The following is a 20,638-nucleotide window of genomic DNA, read 5'->3' as shown; positions in this document are numbered from 1 at the left end:
CCTGTGCCATCCGGGTCCCCAGGGCTCCATCCGGGTCCCCCAGGGCTCCATCTGTGAAAATTTTTCTGACCGCAGCGTCTGCCATCTTGGGTCCTGGCAACATTTCTCTGACAGAAACCCGTGGGCGTCCCTGTCAGAAAAGTTGTCTGTCGGACCCGGGGCCGATTTCCTGACAGAAACGTGTGTGGGAATTCACATTTTTTTTTCCTGAGTGATTGACAGGGGTGATGGGGGATGGGCAGGGGTGATGGGGGATGGTCAGGTGTGATGGGGGAGGGGCAGGAGTCCCCACCGAGACCACTGGGACACCCAGAGACCCCTGGGAAGTGACTGTGAGAACCCGGAAGTGGACCGGAAGTACCCAGACATGGGTATACAAAGACCGGAAGTGACTGGAAATGGGCATAAAAGGGCCGGAAGTGGACCGGAAGTGACTTAGGAACCCGGAAGTGGAGAGAGGGAAGGACCTCCTTGATCTCAGAACTCCCCCCGCCTGGGCTGACAAACCCCTTTCTTTCTGAAAGAAATTTCTGGGCTCCATGGCTCTTGTGCCCCCAGTCCCTGTGCCATCCGGGTCCCCAGGGCTCCATCTGGGGCTCTAAGGCTCCATCCGGGTCCCTAGAACTCCATCCGGGTCCTCAGGGCTCCATCTGGGAAAATATTTCTGACGGCAGCGGCAGCCATCTTGGTTCCTGGCACCATTTCTCTGACAGAAACCCGCGGGCGTCCCTGTCAGAAAAGTTGTCTGTCGGACCCGGGGCCGATTTCCTGACAGAAACGTGTGTGGGAATTCACATTTTTTTTCCCTGGGCGCCTCTGTCAGGAAGACGGATTTCCCGGGAGAACATTCCCCCACATTCTGGAACATTCCGGACCCGGGGCGTCCCAGATCCGACCCCGGGGGGTCTCGGAGGGGCCCCGCCCGTGCCCCCTGGCCGGTTTGTTCTGGCCGGAGCCGGCCTGAGCCCTGGGGCGGGCGGAGCAGAGACCGGGATGAGAGGATTCCAGGCTGTGGAACCGGTCCAAGCCGGTCTGTGTCCTTGGCCGGGAGCCGGAACTTCTAGAAACCGTTCTGACCACGTCCCCGAGGGCCCCCTGACGGCCCAGGACGCGCTCCGTGGTGGCCATGATGTTCCAGAATGTTCCAGAACAGCGCCGAGCCGGCCGACGCGGGGGATTCTGGGCCCCGGGTCCGAGTGGAAATTCCCCGGCCGGGCGCCGTGGGCGAGTGACGCCCGGCCCGGCTGACATTTACCCAGCGCACACGGCCCGGGCGCCGAGGGGGCGTGGCCGCTGCGGGACGTTCCTTGCCCGTCTCCGGGGGCCGGGAAATCTCCAGCCGATCGGGTGGGGGCGCTGGGAATGGGCATAAAAGGGCCGGAGGTGACCGGAAGTGACCTGGGAACCCGGAAGTGGGGGAGGGCAGGACCCCCCCTGAGCGGAGAACTCCCCCCGCCTGGGCTGAGAGCCACATTTCTGTCTGAAATTTGTGGTCTCCAAGGCTCTGGTGCCCCCAGTCCATGTGATCCGGGTCTCCTGGGCTCCATCCGGGTCTTTAGGGCTCCATCTGGGTCCCCAGGGCTCCATCGGGGCAAATATTTCTGACAGCAGCAGCAGCCATCTTGGATCCTGGGAATATTTCTCTGACAGAAACCCGCGGGCGTCCCATCAGAAAAGTTGTCTGTCGGACCCGGGGCCGATTTCCTGACAGAAACTTGTGTGGGAAATAACATGTTTTTTTCCTGAGTGATTGACAGGTCTCTAGTGATGGACAGGGGTGATGGGGGATGGGCAGAGGTGATGGGGGATGGACAGGAGTCCGCGCTGAGGCCCCTGGGACCCACAGAGACCCCTGGGAAGTGACTGTGAGAACCCGGAAGTGGACCGGAAGTACCCAGACATGGGGATACAAAGACCGGAAGTGACTGGAAATTGGTATTAAAGGGCCGGAATTGGACCGGAAGTGACTTAGAAACCCGGAAGTGGGGGTGGGAAGAAACCCCTTAGCTCAGTACTCCCCCCGCCTGGGCTGAGAGCCCCCCTTCCTTTCTGAAAGAAATTTCCAGCCTCTATGGTTTTGTGCCCATGTCCCTGTGCCATCCGGGACCCCAGGGCTCCATCCGGGTCCCCCAGGTCTCCATCTGGGGAAATATTTTTGACAGCAGCTGCCGCCATCTTGGGTCCTGGCAAATTTTCTGACAGAAACCCGCGGGCGTCCCTGTCAGAAAAGTCATCTCTCGGACCCGGGGCCGATTTCCTGACAGAAACTTCTGTGGGAATTCACATTTTTTTTTCCTGAGTGATTGACAGGTCTCTGAGTGATGGACAGGGGTGATGGAGGATGGGCAGGTGTGATGGGGGACGGGCAGGAGTCCCCACTGCGGGCCCTGGGACCCCCAGAGACCCCTGGGCAGTGACTGTGAGAACCCGGAAGTGGACCGGAAGTACCCAGACATGGGTATACAAAGACCGGATTGACTGCAAATGGGCATAAAAGGGCCGGAATTGGACCGGAAGGGACTTAGGACCCCGGAAGTGGGCGGAGGGAAGGACCCCCTTGAGCTTAGAACTCCCCCCGCCTGGGCTGAGAGACCCCCTTCCATTCTGAAACAAATTTCTGGGCTCCATGGCTCTTGTGCCCCCAGTCCCTGTGCCATCCGGGTCCCCAGGGCTCCATCCGGGTCTCTAAGCCTCCATCCGGGTCCCCAGGGCTCCATCCGTGTCCCAAGGGCTCCATCCGGGTCCCCCAGGTCTCCATCCGGGTCTCTAGGGCTCCATCCGGGTCCCCAGGGGCTCCATCCGGGGAAATATTTCTGACAGCAGCGGCAGCCATCTTGGGTCCTGGCACCATTTCTCTGACAGAAACCCGCGAGCGTCCCTGTCAGAAAAGTCTTCTCTCGGACCCGGGGCCGATTTCCTGACAGAAACGTGTGTGGGAATTCACATTTTTTTTTCCTGAGTGATTGACAGGTGTGATGGGGGATCGGCAGGGGTGATGGGGGATGGACAGGAGTCCCCACCGAGACCCCTGGGACACCCAGAGACCCCTGGGAAGTGACTGTGAGAACCCGGAAGTGGACCGGAAGTACCCAGACATGGGTATACAAAGACCGGAAGTGACTGGAAATGGGCATAAAAGGGCCGGAAGTGGACCGGAAGTGAATTAAGTTCCCGGAAGTGGAGGAAGGGAGGACCCTCCTGAGCTCGGAACACCTCCTGCCTGGGCTGAGAGCCCCCCTTCGTTTCTGAAAGAAATTTCCAGCCTCCATGGCTCTTGTGTCCCCGGTCCATGTGCCATCAGGGTCCCTAGGGCTCAATCCGGGTCTCCCAGGGGTCAATCCATGTCTCCCAGGGTTCCACCCGGGCCTCTAGGGTTTGATCAGGCTTCCTAAGGCTCAAGCCAGTTCTCCCAGGGGTCATTCGGGTCTCCAGGGCGCCATCTTCGAAAATATTTCTGACAGCAGCGGTGGCCATCTTGGTTCCTGGCAACATTTCTCTGAAAGAAACCCGCGGGCGTCCCTGTCAGAAAAGTCGTCTTTCGGACCCAGGGTCGATTTATGACAGAAACTTGTATGGGAATTCACATTTTTTTTTTCTGAGTGTTTGACAGGGGTGATGGGGGATGGGCAGGAGTCCCAGCCGAGACTCCTGGGAAACCCAGACACCCCAGGGAAGTGACTGTGAGAACCCGGAAGTGGAACGGAAGTACCCAGACATGGGGATACAAAGACCGGAAGTGACTGGAAATGGGTATGGAATGGCCGGAAGTGGACCGGAAGTGATTTAGGAAACGGATGTGGGGGAGGGAGCACCACCCCTTAGATCAGAACTCACCACGCCTGGGCTGAGAGCCACACATTTTGTTTCTGAAAGAAATTTCCGGCCTCCATGGCTCTTGTGCCCCAGTCCATGTGCCATCCGGGTCCCCCAGGGCTCCATCAGGGTCCCTAGGGCTCAATCCGGGTCTCACAAGGGTCAATCCGGGACTCTAGGGCTCCATCCTGGTCTCCCAGAGGCTCCATCCGGATCCCCAGGGCTCCATCCGGGTCTCCAGGGTCCACCTGGTCTCCATCCGGGCCTCTAAGGCTCCATCCGGGTCTCCCAGAGACTCCAGTCGGGTCCCGCTAGGCTCAATGTGGTTTTCACAGGGCTCCATCCGGGTCCCCAGGGCTCCATCTGGGAAAATATTTCTGCCGGCAGCGGCCGCCATCTTGGGTCCTGGCACCACTTCTCTGACAGAAACCCGCGGGCGTCCCTGTCAGAAAAGTTGCCTCTCGGACCCGGGGCCGATTTCATGACAGAAACGTGTGTGGGAATTCACATTTTTTTTTCCCTGGGCGCCTCTGTCAGGAAGACGGATTTCCCGGGAGGACATTCCCCCACATTCCGGAACATTCCGGACAGCCGGGCGCCCCAGGACGTCCCAGATCCGACCCCGGGTGGTCTCGGAGGGGCCCCGCCCGCGCCCCCAGGCCGGTTTGTTCTGGCCGGAGCCGGCCTGAGCCCTGGGGCGGGCGGAGCAGAGACCGGGATGAGCGGATTCCAGGCTGTGGAACCGGTCCAAGCCGGTCTGTGTCCTTGGCCGGGAGCCGGAACTTTCTAGAAACCGTTCTGACCACGTCCCCGAGGGCCCCCCGACGGCCCAGGACGCGCTCCGTGGCGGCCATGATGTTCCGGAATGTTCCGGAACAGCGCCGAGCCGGCCGACGCGGGGGATTCTGGGCCCCGGGTCCGAGTGGAAATTCCCCGGCTGGACGCCGTGGGCGAGTTGGCGCCCGGCCCGGCTGACATTGGCCCAGCGCGCGCACACACACACGTGACAACCCGGGCCCCGCCCACCCCGCCCCCAGCCCCGGGTATAAATAGACGCCCGGTCCCCGCCGGCTCAGACAATGATGAAGACGATGGCGATGAAGATGAGGACGGTGATGAAGGCTCTCCTGCTCGTCCTCGCGGTGGGCGTGGCCTGCGTCGACCCCGCCCAGGTATCCTGACTTTGCATCCCGCCCGCGCGCTGTGTCGGCGGCCATATCATTCATTCGCGTCATTTCTTCGCCTCCCAGATCTCGGGGCCCTGGCGCACCTTCGCCGTCGCCGCCGACAACCTGGACCAGGTCCAGGAGGGGGGCCGCACCGCATGCTGCTCCGCCATATTGAGTGCCAGGAGGACTGCAACGCCCTGAACGTCTTCTTCTATGTCAGGTGAGGGGGCGGGGCCAGGGCAGACAGGAGAGGCCAGAGACAGAGAGCCAGGGGGAGCAATCGAGCCCAGAGAACAGGGAAGCCAGGAGCAGCCAAGCCCAGAGATCCCAGAGAGAGCGAGAGAGCAGACAGGAGTCATCGAGCCCAGAGTCAGAGAGCAGGCGGGCTAGAGGGGAGTCATGGAGCTGGGAGAGAGCAGACAGGGCCAGCCGATCCCAGAGTCAAAGAGCAGGCCAGGGGGGACCAGGCGAGCCCAGAGGGAGAGCAGACAGGAGCAGTGGAGCCCACAGCGAGCGGCCATGTTCCTGGTCTCTTGTTCAGGAAGAACACGGTCTGCACCCCGCACACGGTCGAGGCCCGGAAGGACGCAGATGGCGTCTACACCGCTGAGTGTGAGTACGGGACGTTCCGGAGTGTTCCGTGGTGTTCTAGAACGTCCCGGAGATGCGCTAGAATGTTCTAGAACGTCCCGGACGGCCACGCTCCAAACCATCCCAGGATGTTCCAGAAGGTTCCACGGTGTTCTAGAACATTCTAGAACGTTCCAGAGAACCCCTGGATGTCCCAGAATGCCCCTGACTGCACCTCGATGCTCTAGAATGTTCTAGAATGTCCCTGACGGTCATGCCCCACAGAATCCCAGGATGTTCCGGAAGGTTCCGGAAGGTTCCATGGTGTTCTAGAATGTTCCAGACAAGCCCAGGTTGTCCCAGAATGCCCCAGGCAGCGCCTCGATGTTCTGGAATGTTCCAGACGGCCATGTTCCAGACAACCCCAGGATGTTCCGGAAGGTTCCATGCTGTTCTACAATGTTCTAGAACGTTCCAGACAACCCCGGAATGTCCCAGCATGCCCCGGCTCATCCCGCACACCCCCCTCTCTCCCTACAGTCGAGGGCCAGAACCACTTCAAGCTCCTGGGCGAGGACCCCGACCGGCTCGTCGTCATCAACAGGAACAGGGGGCCCAACGGCACCGCCACCCGCACCAGCTTCCTCTTTGGTGAGTCCCCCTCACGCACACATGTATACAGCCGGCGCCCACTAGGGACACGCACCGCGACCCGAGAGTCTGACCCCGACTGTATACAGGGAAAGGGGGGCTGCACGGCCATGGGTATACAGTCGGCGCCCACTATGTAGAGCGAGCATATACAGCTGGTGCCCATTATATAGACTGAGCGCATACAGTCGGCGCCCACTAGCTGGGGCAGGCGTATACAGTCGGCATCTACTAGATACAGTGAGTGTATACAGTCAGCGCATACTATATAACTCTAGTGTATACAGTTGGCGCCCACTCTATAAAGCGAGTGTATACAGTTGGCGCCCACTATATAAAAAAAGCATATACAGTCAGCGCCTGCTAGCTGGGGTGGGCGTATACAGTCAGCGTCTACTACATACACTGAGTGTATACAGTCGGCGCCCACTAAACTGTAAAGCGAGCGTATACTGTCGGCGCCTGCTGGCTGGGGCAGGCGTATACAGTCGGCGTCTACTGGATACAGTGAGTGTATACAGTCGGCACCCACTAGAGCAAGCGTATACAGTCAGCGCCCACTAGATAAAGCAAATGTATTCAGTCGACACCCGCTAGACGGGGCGAGCGTATGCAGTCTGTGCCCGCTAGAGCAAGCGTACACAGTCGGCGCCCATTCTGGCCACAGTCAGGTTGCGGGTCATGCACGAGGAGCGGATGGCGGAGTTCGAGAGGCTCACGGAGCAGCACGGGATCCCACGGGAGAACATCCTGCGCGTGGGCGACACGGGTGAGGCTTCCGGGTTGACCCGCACTGACCCTGCGCTGACCCTGGGTTGACCCTGGGTTGACCCTGTGCTGACCCGGCTCTGACCCCGTGCTGACCCCGCGCTGACCCGGCGTCTCCCCTCTCTCTCCCACAGACACCTGTCCGCCCTGAGGACGCCCCCCCCCCCCCGGAGAAGGTTCTGGAACATTCTAGAACATTCCGGAATCGAGCGTCCCCGGCTCCCCCTGCTTCCCGCTGATGCAATAAACTCGTCCCCGGCACGGTCCCCGGATTTTTATTATTCAGTCAACAGGCAGAGCGAGCTGGGTGTGTGGGGGGGAGACCCAGGGGACCGTGGGAAAATCCGTGGACCGTGGGAACATGGGTAGGAAACCCAGCGCAGGAGCCCTCGGTTGCTAGGCAACGCCACACAGGGCGCTCATGTTTCATGAATTTGTTTTTCATTTTCTGTGAGGGCAGCGGCAGCCATCTTGGATACTGGCAAATTTTTGCTGACAGGAGTGGCAGCCATCTTGGGGTCTGGCAGTGTGTTTTGGCCATCAGTGGCCGCCATCTTGCATCTTGGCATTTTTTTTAATGTCAGTGGCCGCCATCTTGGGACCTGGCAACATTTCTCTGACAGAAACCCGCGGGCGTCCCTGTCAGAAAAGTTGCCTCTCGGACCCGGGGCCGATTTCCTGACAGAAACTTGTGTGGGAATTAACATTTTTTTTCTCTGAGTGACGGACAGGGGTGATGGGGGATGGACAGGGGTGATGGGGGATGGGCAGGGGTGATGGGAGATTGGCAGGTGACCCCGCTGAGATCCCTGGGACGCCCAGAGACCCCAGGGAAGTGACTGTGAGAACCCGGAAGTGGACCGGAAGTACCCAAGACATGGGTATACAAAGAACGGAAGTGACTGGAAATGGGTATTAAAGGGCCGGATGTGGACCGGAAGTGAATTAAGAACCCAGAAGTGGAGGGAGGGAGGATTCTCCTGAGCTCAGAACTCCCCTCGCCTGGGCGGAGAGCCCCCCCACATTTTTATGAAAGAATTTTCCATCCTCCATGGCTCTTGTGCCCCAGTCCCTGTGCCATCCGGGTCCCCAGGGCTCCATCCGGGTCTCATGTGTTTCATCAGGGTCCCTAGGACTCAATCCGGGTCTCCCAGAGTCTCCATCCGGGTCCCCAGGGCTCCATCTGGGGAAATATTTCTGACGGCAGTGGCAGCCATCTTGGGTCCTGGCAACATTTCTCTGACAGAAACCCGCGGGCGTCCCTGTCAGAAAAGTCGTCTCTCGGACCCGGGGCCGATTTCCTGACAGAAACGTGTGTGGGAATTCACATTTTTTTCCCTGGGCGCCTCTGTCAGGAAGACGGATTTCCCGGGAGAACATTCCCCCACATTCCGGAACATTCCGGACAGCCGGGCGCCCCGGGACGTCCCAGATCCGACCCCGGGTGGTCTCGGAGGGGCCCCGCCCGCGCCCCCAGGCCGGTTTGTTCTGGCCGGAGCCGGCCTGAGCCCTGGGGCGAGCGGAGCAGAGACCGGGATGAGCGGATTCCAGGCTGTGGAACCGGTCCAAGCCGGTCTGTGTCCTTGGCCGGGAGCCGGAACTTTCTAGAAACCGTTCTGACCACGTCCCCGAGGGCCCCCTGACGGCCCAGGACGCGCTTCGTGGCGGCCATGATGTTCCAGAATGTTCCGGAACAGCGCCGAGCCGGCCGACGCGGGGGATTCTGGGCCCCGGGTCCGAGTGGAAATTCCCCGGCCGGGCGCCATGGGAGGGTTGGCGCCCGGCCCGGCTGACATTTGCACAGACACACACACACATGTGACAACCCGGGCCCCGCCCACCCCGGAAGTGGAGAAGGGCAGGACCCCCCTGAGCTCAAAACTCCCCGCGCCTGGGCTGAGAGCCCCCCTTTCTGTCTGAAAGAAATTTCTGGCCTCAGTGGCTCTTGTGCCCCCAGTCCATGTGGATCCGGGTCTCCCAGAGGCTCCATCCGGCTCCCCCAGGGCTCCATCCGGGTCCCCGAAGGCTCCATCCGGGTCCCCAGGGCTCCATCCGGGTACTCAGGGCTCCATCCGCGTCTCTAGGGTTTCATCCGGGTCCCCAGGGCTCCATCTGGGAAAATTTTTCTGACGGCGTCTGCAGCCATCTTGGGTCCTGGCAACATTTCTCTGACAGAAACGCGCGGGCGTCCCTGTCAGAAAAGTTGCCTCTCAGACCCGGGGCCGATTTCCTGACAGAAACTTGTGTGGGAATTGACATTTTTTTTCCCTGAGTGACGGACAGGGGTGATAGGGGATGGGCAGGATACCCCCTCTGAGGCTCCTGGAATCCCCGGAGACCCCTGGGAAGTGACTGTGAGAACCCGGAAGTGGACCGGAAATACACAGACATGGGTATACAACGACCGGAAGTGACTGGAAATGGGCATTAAAGGGCCGGAAGTGACTTAGGAACCCGGAAGTGGAGGCAGGAAGGACTCCCCTGAGCTCAGAACTCCCCCCGCCTGGGCTGAGAGCCCCCCTTCGTTTCTGAAAGAAATTTCCGGCCTCCATGGCTCTTGTCCCCCGTCTATGTGCCATCCGGGTCCCCAGGGCTCCATCTGGGTATCTCTGCGCTCCATCTGGATAAATTTTTCTCACGGCAGCGGCTGCCATCTTGGGTCCTGGCACCATTTCTCTGACAGAAACCCGCGGGCGTCCCTGTCAGAAAAGTTGCCTCTCGGACCCGGGGCCGATTTCCTGACAGAAACGTGTGTGGGAATTCGCATTTTTTTTGCCTGAGTGATTGACAGGTCTCTGAGCGATGGACAGGGGTGATGGGGGATGGACAGGTGTCACCGCTGATGCCCCTGGGACCCCCAGAGACACCTGGGAAGTGACTGTGGGATCCCGGAAGTGGACTGGAAGTACCAAGAAATGGGTACACAAACACCGGAAGTGACTGAAATGGGCATAAAAGGGCCGGAAGTGGACCGGAAGTCACTTAGGAAACCGAAAGTTGGGGGGAAGGACCCCCCTGAGCTCAGAACTCCCCCCACTTGGGCTGAGAGCCCCCCATTTCTGAAAGAAATTTCTGGCCTCCATGGCTCTTGTGCCCCAGTCCACGTGCCATCCGGGTCTCCAGGGCTACATCCGGGTCTCTAAGCCTCCATCCGGGTCCCAGGGCTCCTTCCAGGGAAATATTTCTGACGGCAGCGGCAGCCATCTTGGGTCCTGGCAGAATTTCTCTGATAGAAACCCGCGGGCGTCCCTGTCAGAAAAGTTGCCTCTCGGACCCGGGGCCAATTTCCTGACAGAAACGTGTGTGGGAATTCACATTTTTTTTTCCTGAGTGATTGACAGGGGTGATGGGGGATGGACAGGGGTGATGGGGGATGGACAGGAGTCCCCACCGAGACCCCTGGGACACCCAGAGACCCCTAGGGTCCCACAGAGACCCCTGGGGAGTGACTGTGAGAACCCGGAAGTGGACCGGAAGTACCCAGACATGGGTATACAAAGACCGGAAGTGACTGGAAATGGGCATAAAAGGGCCGGAAGTGGACCGGAAGTGAATTAAGTACCCGGAAGTGGAGGAAGGGAGGACCCTCCTGAGCTCAGAACTCCTCCTGCCTGGGCTGAGATCCCCCCCTTCGTTTCTGAAAGAAATTTCCGGCCTCCATGGCTCTTGTGCCACAGTCCCTGTGCCATCCGGGTCTCCCAGGGCTCCATCCGGGTCCCCAGGGCTCCATCCGGGCAAATATTTCTGACAGCAGCGGCAGCCATCTTGGGTCCTGGCACCATTTCTCTGACAGAAACCCGCAGGCGTCCCTGTCAGAAAAGTTGTCTGTCGGACCCGGGGCCGATTTCCTGACAGAAACGTGTGTGGGAATTCACATTTTTTTCCCTTGGCGCCTCTGTCAGGAAGACGGATTTCCCGGGAGAACATTCCCCCACATTCCAGAACATTCCGGACAGCCGGGCGCCCCGGGACGTCCCAGATCCGACCCCGGGTGGTCTCGGAGGGGCCCCGCCCGCACCCCCTGGCCGGTTTGTTCTGGCCGGAGCCGGCCTGAGCCCTGGGGCGGGCGGAGCAGAGACCGGGATGAGAGGATTCCAGGCTGTGGAACCGGTCCAAGCCGGTCTGTGTCCTTGGCCGGGAGCCGGAACTTTCTAGAAACCGTTCTGACCACGTCCCCGAGGGCCCCCCGACGGCCCAGGACGTGCTCCGTGGCGGCCATGATGTTCCGGAATGTTCCGGAACAGCGCCGAGCCGGCCGACGCGGGGGATTCTGGGCCCCGGGTCCGAGTGGAATTTCCCCGGCCGGGCGCCGTGGGCGAGTTGGCGCCCGGCCCGGCCGACATTTACCCAGCTCACACGGCCCGGGCACCGAGGGGGCGTGGCCACTGCGGGACGTCCCTTGCCCGTCTCTGGGGGCCGTGGAAACCTCCAGCCAATCGGGTGGGGGCGCTGGGAATGGGCACAAAAGGGCCGGAGGTGACCGGAAGTGACATGGGAACCCGGAAGTGGGGGAGGGCAGGGCCCCCCTGAGCTCAGAACTACCCCCGCCTGGGCTGAGAGCCCCGCCCATCTTTCTGAAAGAAATTTCCGGCCTCCATGGCTCCTGTGCCCACAGTCCCTGTGCCATCCGGGTCTCCCAGGGCTCCATCCGGGCCTCTAAGCCGCCATCCGGATCTCCCAGAGGCTCCAGCCGCGTACCCCAGGGCTCCATCTGGGAAAATATTTCTGACAGCAGCGGCCGCCATCTTGGGTCCTGGCAACATTTCTCTGACAGAAACCCGCGGGCGTCCCTGTCAGAAAAGTCGCCTCTCGGACCCGGGGCCGATTTCCTGACAGAAACTTGTATCGGAATTACATTTTTTTTCCCTGAGTGACGGACAGGGGTGATGGGGCATCGACAGGGGTGAAGGGGGACGGACAGGAGTCCCTGCTGAGGCCCTTGGGACCCCCAGAGACCCCAGGGAAGTGACTGTGAGAACCCGGAAGTGGACCGGAAGTACCCAGACATGGGGATTCAAAGACCGGAAGTGACTGGAAATGGGCATAAAAGGGCCGGAAGTGGACAGGAAGGGACTTAGGAACCCGGAAGTGGACGGAGGGAAGGACCCCCGTGAGCTCACGACTCCCCCAGCCTGGGCTGAGAGCCCCCCCCTTCGTTTCTGAAAGAAATTTCCGGCCTCCATGGCTCTTGTGCCCCCAGTCCCTGTGCCATCCGGGTCTCCCAGGGCTCCATCCGGGTACCCAGGGCTCCTTCCAGGGAAATATTTCTGACGGCAGCGGCAGCCATCTTGGATCCTGGCAACATTTCTGACAGAAACCCGCGGGCGTCCCTGTCAGAAAAGTCTTCTCTCGGACCCGGGGCCGATTTCCTGACAGAAACGTGTGTGGGAATTCACATTTTTTTCCCTGGGCGCGTCTGTCAGGAAGACGGATTTCCCGGGAGAACATTCCCCCACATTCCGGAACATTCCGGACAGCCGGGCGCCCCGGGACGTCCCAGATCCGACCCCGGGTGGTCTCGGAGGGGCCCCGCCCGCGCCCCCAGGCCGGTTTGTTCTGGCCGGAGCCGGCCTGAGCCCTGGGGCGGGCGGAGCAGAGACCGGGATGAGCGGATTCCAGGCTGTGGAACCGGTCCAAGCCGGTCTGTGTCCTTGGCCGGGAGCCGGAACTTTCTAGAAACCGTTCTGACCACGTCCCCGAGGGCCCCCCGACGGCCCAGGACGCGCTCCGTGGCGGCCATGATGTTCCAGAACGTTCCGGAACAGCGCCGAGCCGGCCGACGCGGGGGATTCTGGGCCCCGGGTCCGAGTGGAAATTCCCCGGCTGGACGCCGTGGGCGAGTTGGCGCCCGGCCCGGCTGACATTTGCACACACACACACACACATCACGTGACAACCCGGGTCTCGCCCACCCCGCCCCCAGCCCCGGCTATAAATAGACGCCCGGTCCGCGCCGGCTCAGACAATGATGAAGACGATGGCGATGAAGATGACGACGGTGACGAAGGCTCTCCTCCTCGCCCTCGCGGTGGGCGTGGCCTGCGCCGACGTCGACCCCGCCCAGGTATCCTGACTTCGCATCCCGCACGCGCGCCGTGTCTGCGGCCATATCATTCATTCGCGTCATTTCTTCGCCTCCCAGATCTCGGGGCCCTGGCGCACCTTCGCCGTCGCCGCCGACAACCTGGACCAGGTCCAGGATGGGGGGCCGCACCGCATGCTGCTCCGCCATATTGAGTGCCAGGAGGGCTGCAACGCCCTGAACGTCTTCTTCTATGTCAGGTGAGGGGGCGGGGCCAGGGCAGACAGAGAGCCAGGGGGAGCAATCGAGCCCAGAGAACAGGGAAGCCAGGAGCAGCCAAGCCCAGAGATCCCAGAGAGAGCGAGAGAGCAGACAGGAGTCATCGAGCCCAGAGTCAGAGAGCAGGCGGGCTAGAGGGGAGTCACGGAGCTGGGAGAGAGCAGACAGGGCCAACCGATCCCAGAGTCAAAGAGCAGGCCAGGGGGGACCAGGCGAGCCCAGATGGAGAGCAGACAGGAGCAGTGGAGCCCACAGCGAGCGGCCATGTTCCTGGTCTCTTGTTCAGGAAGAACACGGTCTGCACCCCGCACACGTTCCTGGCCCGGAAGGACGCAGACGGCGGCTACACCGCTGACTGTGAGTACGGGGCGTTCCGGAGTGTTCCGTGGTGTTCTAGAACGTCCCGGAGATGCGCTAGAATGTTCTAGAACGTCCCGGACGGCCACGCTCCAGACCATCCCAGGATGTTCCGGAGTGTTCCACGGTGTTCTAGAACGTTCTAGAACGTTCCTGACAACCCCGGAATGTCCCAGCATGCACCGGCACATCCCGCACACCCCCCTCTCTCCCTACAGTCGAGGGCCAGAATAACTTGCAGCTCTTCGTGCGGGACCCCGACAGCCTCGTCGTCACCAACTATAACGTGGGGCCCGACGACACCGCCACCCGCACCAGCTCCCTCTTTGGTGAGTCCCCGTCACGCACACATGTATACAGCCGGCGCCCACTAGGGACACGCACCGCGACCCGAGAGCCTGACCCCGACTGTATACAGGGAAAGGGGGGCTGCACGGCCAGGTGTATACAGTCGGCGCCCACTACATAAAGCGAGCATATACAGTCAGCGCCCATTATATAGACGGAGCGTATACAGTCGGCGCCCACTAGCTGGGGCGGGCGTATACAGTTGGCATCTACTAGATACACTGAGTGTATACAGTCGGCGCAACTAGATTATCAAGCGAGCGTATACATTCGGCGCCTGGTGGCTGGGGCGGGCATATACAGCCGGCGTCTACTGGATACACTGAGTGTATACAGTCGGCGCCCACTAGATAAAGCAAGTGTATTCAGTCGGCGCCCGCTAGACGGGGCGAGCGTATGCAGTCGGCGCCCGCTAGAGCGAGCGTACACAGTCGGCGCCCACTCTGGCCACAGTCAGGTTGCGGGTCATGAACGACGAGCGGCTGGAGGACTACGCGAGGCTCACGGAGCAGCATGGGATCCCGCGGGAGAACATCCTGCGCGTGGGCGACACGGGTGAGGCTTCTGGGCTGACCCGGCCCTGACCCCGCGCTGACCAGGTGCTGACCCCGCGCTGACCCCGCGCTGACCCGGCGTCTCCCCTCTCTCTCCCACAGACACCTGTCCGCCCTGAGGTCGCCTGCCCCCCCCCCGGGGAAGGTTCCGGAACATTCTAGAACATTCCGGAATCGAGCGTCCCCCATTCCCCCTGCTTCCCGCTGATGCAATAAACTCGTCCCCAGCACGGTCCCCAGATTTTTATTATTCAGTCAACAGGCAGAGCGAGCTGGGTGTGTGGGGGGGAGACCCAGGGGACCGTGGGAAAATCCGTGGACTGTGGGAACATGGGTAGGAAACCCCGCGCAGGCGCCCTAGGTTGCTAGGCAACGCCACACAGGGCGCTCATGTTTCATGAATTTATTTTTCATTATCTCTGAGTGCAGCGGCAGCCATCTTGGATCCTGGCAATTTTTTTATGACAGGAGTGGCAGCCATCTTGGGTCCTGGCAGCATTTCTCTGACAGAAACCCGCGGGCGTCCCTGTCAGAAAAGTTGTCTGTCGGACCCGGGGCCGATTTCCTGACAGAAACTTGTGTGGGAGTTAACATTTTTTTTCCTGATTAACAGGGGTGATGGGGAATGGACAGGGGTGAAGGGGGATGGACAGGAGTCCCCGCTGAGGCCCATGGGACCCCCAGAGTCCCCTAGGGACCAACAGAGACCCCTGGGAAGTGACTGTGAGAACCCGGAAGTGGACCGGAAGTACCCGGATATGGGTATACAAAGACCGGAAGTGACTGGAAATGGGCATAAAAGGGCCGGAGGTGAACAGGAAGTGACTTAGGAACCCGGAAGTGGAGGGAGGGAGGACTCCCCTGAGCTCAGATCTCCCCCTACCTGGGCTGAGAGCCAACCTTCCTTTCTGAAAGAAATTACCAGCCTCCATTGCTCTTGTGCCGCCAGTCCATGTGCCATCCGGGTCCCCAGGGCTCCATCCGGGTCTCTAGGGTTTCATCAGGGTCCCTAGGGCTGAATCCGGTTCTCATAGGGGTCAATACTGGTCTCTAAGGCTCCATCCGGGTCTCCCACGGAGCTCCATCCGGGTCTCCCACGGAGCTCCATCCGGGTCTCTCAGGGGGTCCATCCGGGTCCCCAGGGCTCCATCTGGGAAAATTTTTCAGACAGCAGTGGCCGCCATCTTGGATCCTGGCACCACTTCTCTGACAGAAACCCGCGGGCATCCCTGTCAGAAAAGTCGTCTCTCGGACCCGGGGCCGATTTCCTGACAGAAACGTGTGTGGGAATTCACATTTTTTTTCCTCAGAGATTGACAGGTCTCTGAGTGATGGACAGGGCTGATCGGGGATGGGCAGTAGTTCCCGCTGGGGCTCCCGGGACCCCCAGAGACCCCTAGGGCCCAGCAGAGACCCCTGGGAAGGGACTGTGAGAACCCGGAAGTGTAACGGAAGTACCCAGTAGTGGGTATAAAAGACCGGAAGTGACTGGGAATGGGCATTAAGGGGCCGGAAGTGGACCGGAAGTGACCTGAGAACCCGGAAGTGGGGGAGGGAGGTCCCCTCCTGAGCTCAGAACTGCCGCCCCCTGGGCTGAGAGCCCCGCTTTCTGTCTGAAAGTAATTTCCGGGCTCCATGGCTCTTGTGCCCCCAGTCCCTGTGCCATCCGGGTCCCCAGGGCTCCATCCGGGCAAATATTTCTCACAACAGTGGCAGCCATCTTGGATCCTGGCAACATTTCTGACAGAAACCCACGGGCGTCCCTGTCAGAAAAGTTGTCTGTCGGACCCGGGGCCGATTTCCTGACAGAAACTTCTATGGGAATTAACATTTTTTTTTACTGAGTGATTGACAGGTCTCTGAGTGATGGGCAGGAGTGATGGGGGATGGACAGGGGTGATGGGGGATGGGCAGGAGTCCCCGCTGAGGCCCCTGGGACCCCCAGAGACCCCTAGGGACCAACACAGACCCCTGGGAAGTGACTGTGGGAACCAGGAAGTGGACTGGAATTACCCAGACATGGGGATACAAAGACCGGAAGTAACTGGAAATGGGCATAAAATGGCCGGAAGTGGACCGCAAAGGACTTAGGAACCCGGAAGTGAAGGGAGGAAAGGACCCCCCTGAGCTCAGAACTCCCCCCGCCTGGCCTAGAGCCCCCCGTTTGTTTCTGAAATAAATTTCCAGCCTCCATGGCTCTTGTGTCCCCAGTCCATGTGCCATCCGGGTCCCCAGGGCTCCATCTGGGCCTGTAAGTCTCCATCCGGGTCCCCCAGAGTCTCCAGCCGGGTCTCTAGGGTTTCATCAGGGTCCCTAGGGCTCCATCCGGGTCTCCCAGGGGTCAATCCGGGCAAATTTTTTTCACGGCAGCAGAAGCCATCTTGGGTCCTGGCAACATTTCTCTGACAGAAACCCGCGGGCGTCCCTGTCAGAAAAGTTGTCTCTCGGACCCGGGGCCGATTTCCTGACAGAAACGTGTGTGGGAATTCACATTTTTTCCCCTGGGCGCCTCTGTCAGGAAGACGGATTTCCCGGGAGAACATTCCCCCACATTCCGGAACATTGCGGACAGCCGGGCGCCCCGGGACGTCCCAGATCCGACCCCGGGGGGTCTCGGAGGGGCCCCGCCCACGAGCCCCCTGGCCGGTTTGTTCTGGACGGAGCCGGCCTGAGCCCTGGGGCGAGCGGAGCAGAGACCGGGATGAGAGGATTCCAGGCTGTGGAACCGGTCCAAGCCGGTCTGTGTCCTTGGCCGGGAGCCGGAACTTTCTAGAAACCGTTCTGACCACGTCCCCGAGGGCCCCCTGACGGCCCAGGACGCGCTCCGTGGCGGCCATGATGTTCCGGAATGTTCCAGAACAGCGCCGAGCCGGCCGACGCGAGGGATTCTGGGCCCCGGGTCCGAGTGGAAATTTCCGGCCGGGCACCACGGGCGTCCTGGCGCCCGGCCCGGCTGATATTTACCCAGCGCACACGGCCCGGGCGCCGAGGGGTCGTGGCCGCTGCGGGCCGTCCCATGCCCGTCTCTGGGGGCCGGGGAAATCTCCAGCCGATCGGGTGGGGCTCTGGGAATGGGCATAAAAGGGCCGGAGGTGACCGGAAGTGACCTACGAACCCGGAAGTGGGGGAGGGCAGGACCCCCCTGAGTGGAGAACTCCCCCCTCCTGGGCTGAGAGCCCCCCTTCGTTTCTGAAAGAAATTTCCTGCCTCCATAGCTCTTGTGCCCCAGTCCCTGTGCCATCCGGGTCCCCAGGGCTCCATCCGGGTACCTCAGGGCTCCATCTGGGAAAATTTGACAGCAGCGGCAGCCATGTTGGGTCCTGGCACCATTTCTCTGACAGAAACCCGCGGGCGTCCCTGTCAGAAAAGTTGTCTTTCGGACCCGGGGCCGATTTCCTGACAGAAACGTGTGTGGGAATTCACATTTTTTTTCCCTGAGTGACGGACAGGGGTGATGGGGGATGGGCAGGGGTGATGGGGGATGGACAGGAGTCCCCGCTGAGGCTCCTTGGACCCCCAGAGACCCCTGGGAAGTGACTGTGAAAACCCGGAAGTGGACCGGAAGTACCCAGACATGGGTATACAAAGACCTATGTGACTGGAAATGGGTATAAAAGGACTGGAAGTGGACCGGAAGTGACTTAGGAACCCGGAAGTGGAGGGAGGGAAGGACCCCCCACCGATTCAGAAATCCCGCCGCCTAAGCTGAGAGCCCCCCTTCGTTTCTGAAAGAAATTTCCGGCCTCCATGGTTTTGTACCCCAGTCCCTGTGCACGGGTCCCCATTGCTCCATCCGGGTCTCCAGTGTTTCATCAGGTTCCCTAGGGATCAATCCGGGTCTCTAGGACTCCATCCGGGTCCCCAGGGCTCCATCTGGATAAATTTTTCTCACAGCAGCGGCAGCCATCTTGGGTCCTGGCAACATTTCTCTGACAGAAACCCGCGGGCGTCCCTGTCAGAAAAGTTGTCTTTCGGACCCGGGGCCGATTTCCTGACAGAAACTGTGTGGGAATTCACATTTTTTCTCCTGATTGATTGACAGGAGTGATGGGGGATGGGCAGGGGTGATGGGGGATGGGCAGGAGTCCCCGCTGAGGCTCCTGGGACCCCCAGAGACCCTTGGGAAGTGACTGAGAACCCGGAAGTGGACTGGAAGTACCAAGACATGGGTATACAAGGACCGGAAGTGACTGGAAATGGGTATAAAAGGGCCGGAAGTAGACCGGAAGTGACGTAGAAACCCGGAATTCGGGGAGGGAAGGACCCCCGTGAGCTCAGAACTCCCCCCACCTGGGCTGAGAGCCCCCCATTTCTGAAATAAATTTCCGGTCTCCATGGCTCTTGTGCCCCCAGTCAATGTGCCATCCTGGTACCCAGGGCTCCATCCGGGTCTCTAGGGCTCCATCAGGGTCCCTAGGGCTCAATCTGGTTCTCACAGGGGTAAATCCGGGTCTCTAGTGCTCCATCCTGGTCTCCCAGAGGCTCCATCCGGGTCTCCCAGAGGCTCCATCCGGGTCCCCAGGGCTCCATCCGGGTCTCCAGGGTCAACCTGGTCTCCATCCGGGCCTCTAAGGCTCCATCCGGGTCCCTAGAACTCCATCCGGGTCTCCCATGGTCTCCATCCGAGTCCCAGGGCTTCTTCCAGGGAAATATTTCTGACGGCAGCGGCAGCCATCTTGGGTCCTGGCAACATTTCTCTGACAGAAACCCGCGGGCGTCCCTGTCAGAAAAGTTGTCTGTCGGACCCGGGGCCGATTTCCTGACAGAAACGTGTGTGGGAATTACATTTTTTTTTCTGAGTGATGGACAGGGGTGATAGGGGATGGACAGGGGGGATGGGGGAGGGGCAGGAGTCCCCGCTGAGGCCCCTGGGACCCCCAGAGACCCCTGGGAAGTGACTGTGAGAACCCGGAAGTGGACCGTAAGTACCCAGACATGGGTATACAAAGACCGGAAGTGACTGGAAATGGGCATAAAAGGGCCGGAAGTGGACCGGAAGTGACTTAGGAACCCGGAAGTGGATGGAGGGAGGATCCTCCTGAGCTCAGAACTCCCCCTACCTGGGCTGAGAGCCCCCCTTCGTTTCTGAAAGAAATTTCCGGCCTCCATGGCTCCTGTGCCCCCAGTCCTGTGCCATCCGGGTCGCCCAGAGGCTCCATCCGGGTCTCTAAGCCTCCATCCTGGTCTCTAGGGTTTCATCCGGGTCTCTAAGGCTCCATCCGGGTCTCTCAGTGGCTCCATCCGGGTCTCCAGGGCTCCACCTGGTCTCCATCCGGGCCTCTAAGGCTCCATCCGGGTCTCCCAGAGACTCCAGTCGGGTCCCCCTGGGCTCAATTCGGTTCTCACAGGGGTCAATCCGGGTCCCCAGGGCTCCATCTTGGCAAATACTTCTACGGCAGCGGCAGCCATCTTGGGTCCTGTCCCATTTCTCTGACAGAAACCCGCGGGCGTCCATGTCAGAAAAGTTGTCTGTCGGACCCGGGGCCGATTTCCTGACAGAAACGTGTGTGGGAATTACATTTTTTTCCTGAGTGAGGGACAGGAGTGATGGGGGATGGGCAGGTGTGATGGGGGATTGGCAGGAGTCCCCACCGAGACCCCTGGGACACCCAGAGACCCCTGGGAAGTGACTGTGAGAACCCGGAAGTGGACCGGAAGTACCCAGACATGGGGATACAAAGACCGGAAGTGACTGGAAATGGGCATAAAAGGGCCGGAAGTGGACCGGAAGTGACTTAGGAACCCGGAAGTGGAGGGAGGGAAGGACCCCCCTGAGTTCAGAACTCCCCCAGCCTGGACTGAGAGCCCCCCCTTTGTTTCTGAAAGAAATTTCCGGCCTCCATGGTTCTTGTGCCCCCAGTCCCTGTGCCATCCGGGTCTCCAGGGCTCCATCCGGGCCTCTAGGGTTTCATCAGGGTCCCTAGGGCTGAATCCGGTTCTCACAGGGGTCAATACTGGTCCCCAGGGCTCCATCCGGGCAAATATTTCTGACAGCTGTGGCAGCCATCTTGGATCCTGGCACCATTTCTCTGACAGAAACCCGCGGGCGTCCCTGTCAGAAAAGTCGTCTCTCGGACCCGGGGCCGATTTCCTGACAGAAACGTGTG

General features: G+C 60.5%; 2 protein-coding genes across 2 annotated transcripts; both read left to right on the top strand.

The window, feature by feature from the left end:
* The first annotated feature begins 5,073 nt into the window (after positions 1-5,073).
* Positions 5,074-7,224, top strand: LOC133752396 (lipocalin Cav p 2.0101-like). The gene is made up of 5 exons (XM_062182875.1): positions 5,074-5,202; positions 5,524-5,594; positions 6,093-6,203; positions 6,871-6,972; positions 7,106-7,224. Exons 1-5 carry the CDS (start codon positions 5,138-5,140, stop codon positions 7,120-7,122), a joined length of 366 nt encoding a protein of 121 aa, XP_062038859.1. The 5' UTR covers positions 5,074-5,137; the 3' UTR covers positions 7,123-7,224.
* A 3,977-nt stretch (positions 7,225-11,201) lies between these two features.
* Positions 11,202-14,753, top strand: LOC133752894 (lipocalin Cav p 2.0101-like). The gene is made up of 8 exons (XM_062183159.1): positions 11,202-11,476; positions 12,722-12,807; positions 12,911-13,035; positions 13,114-13,253; positions 13,559-13,629; positions 13,848-13,958; positions 14,431-14,532; positions 14,634-14,753. The coding sequence occupies exons 1-8, from the start codon at positions 11,202-11,204 to the stop codon at positions 14,648-14,650; spliced, it is 927 nt and encodes a 308-aa protein (XP_062039143.1). The 3' UTR covers positions 14,651-14,753.
* The last annotated feature ends 5,885 nt before the right edge of the window (positions 14,754-20,638 follow it).

Source organism: Lepus europaeus, chromosome X (assembly GCF_033115175.1).
Source record: "Lepus europaeus isolate LE1 chromosome X, mLepTim1.pri, whole genome shotgun sequence".
Classification (NCBI taxonomy): domain Eukaryota; kingdom Metazoa; phylum Chordata; class Mammalia; order Lagomorpha; family Leporidae; genus Lepus; species Lepus europaeus.
Note: the sequence above shows the minus strand (reverse complement) of the source record. Positions and strands in the feature narration are given on the sequence as shown.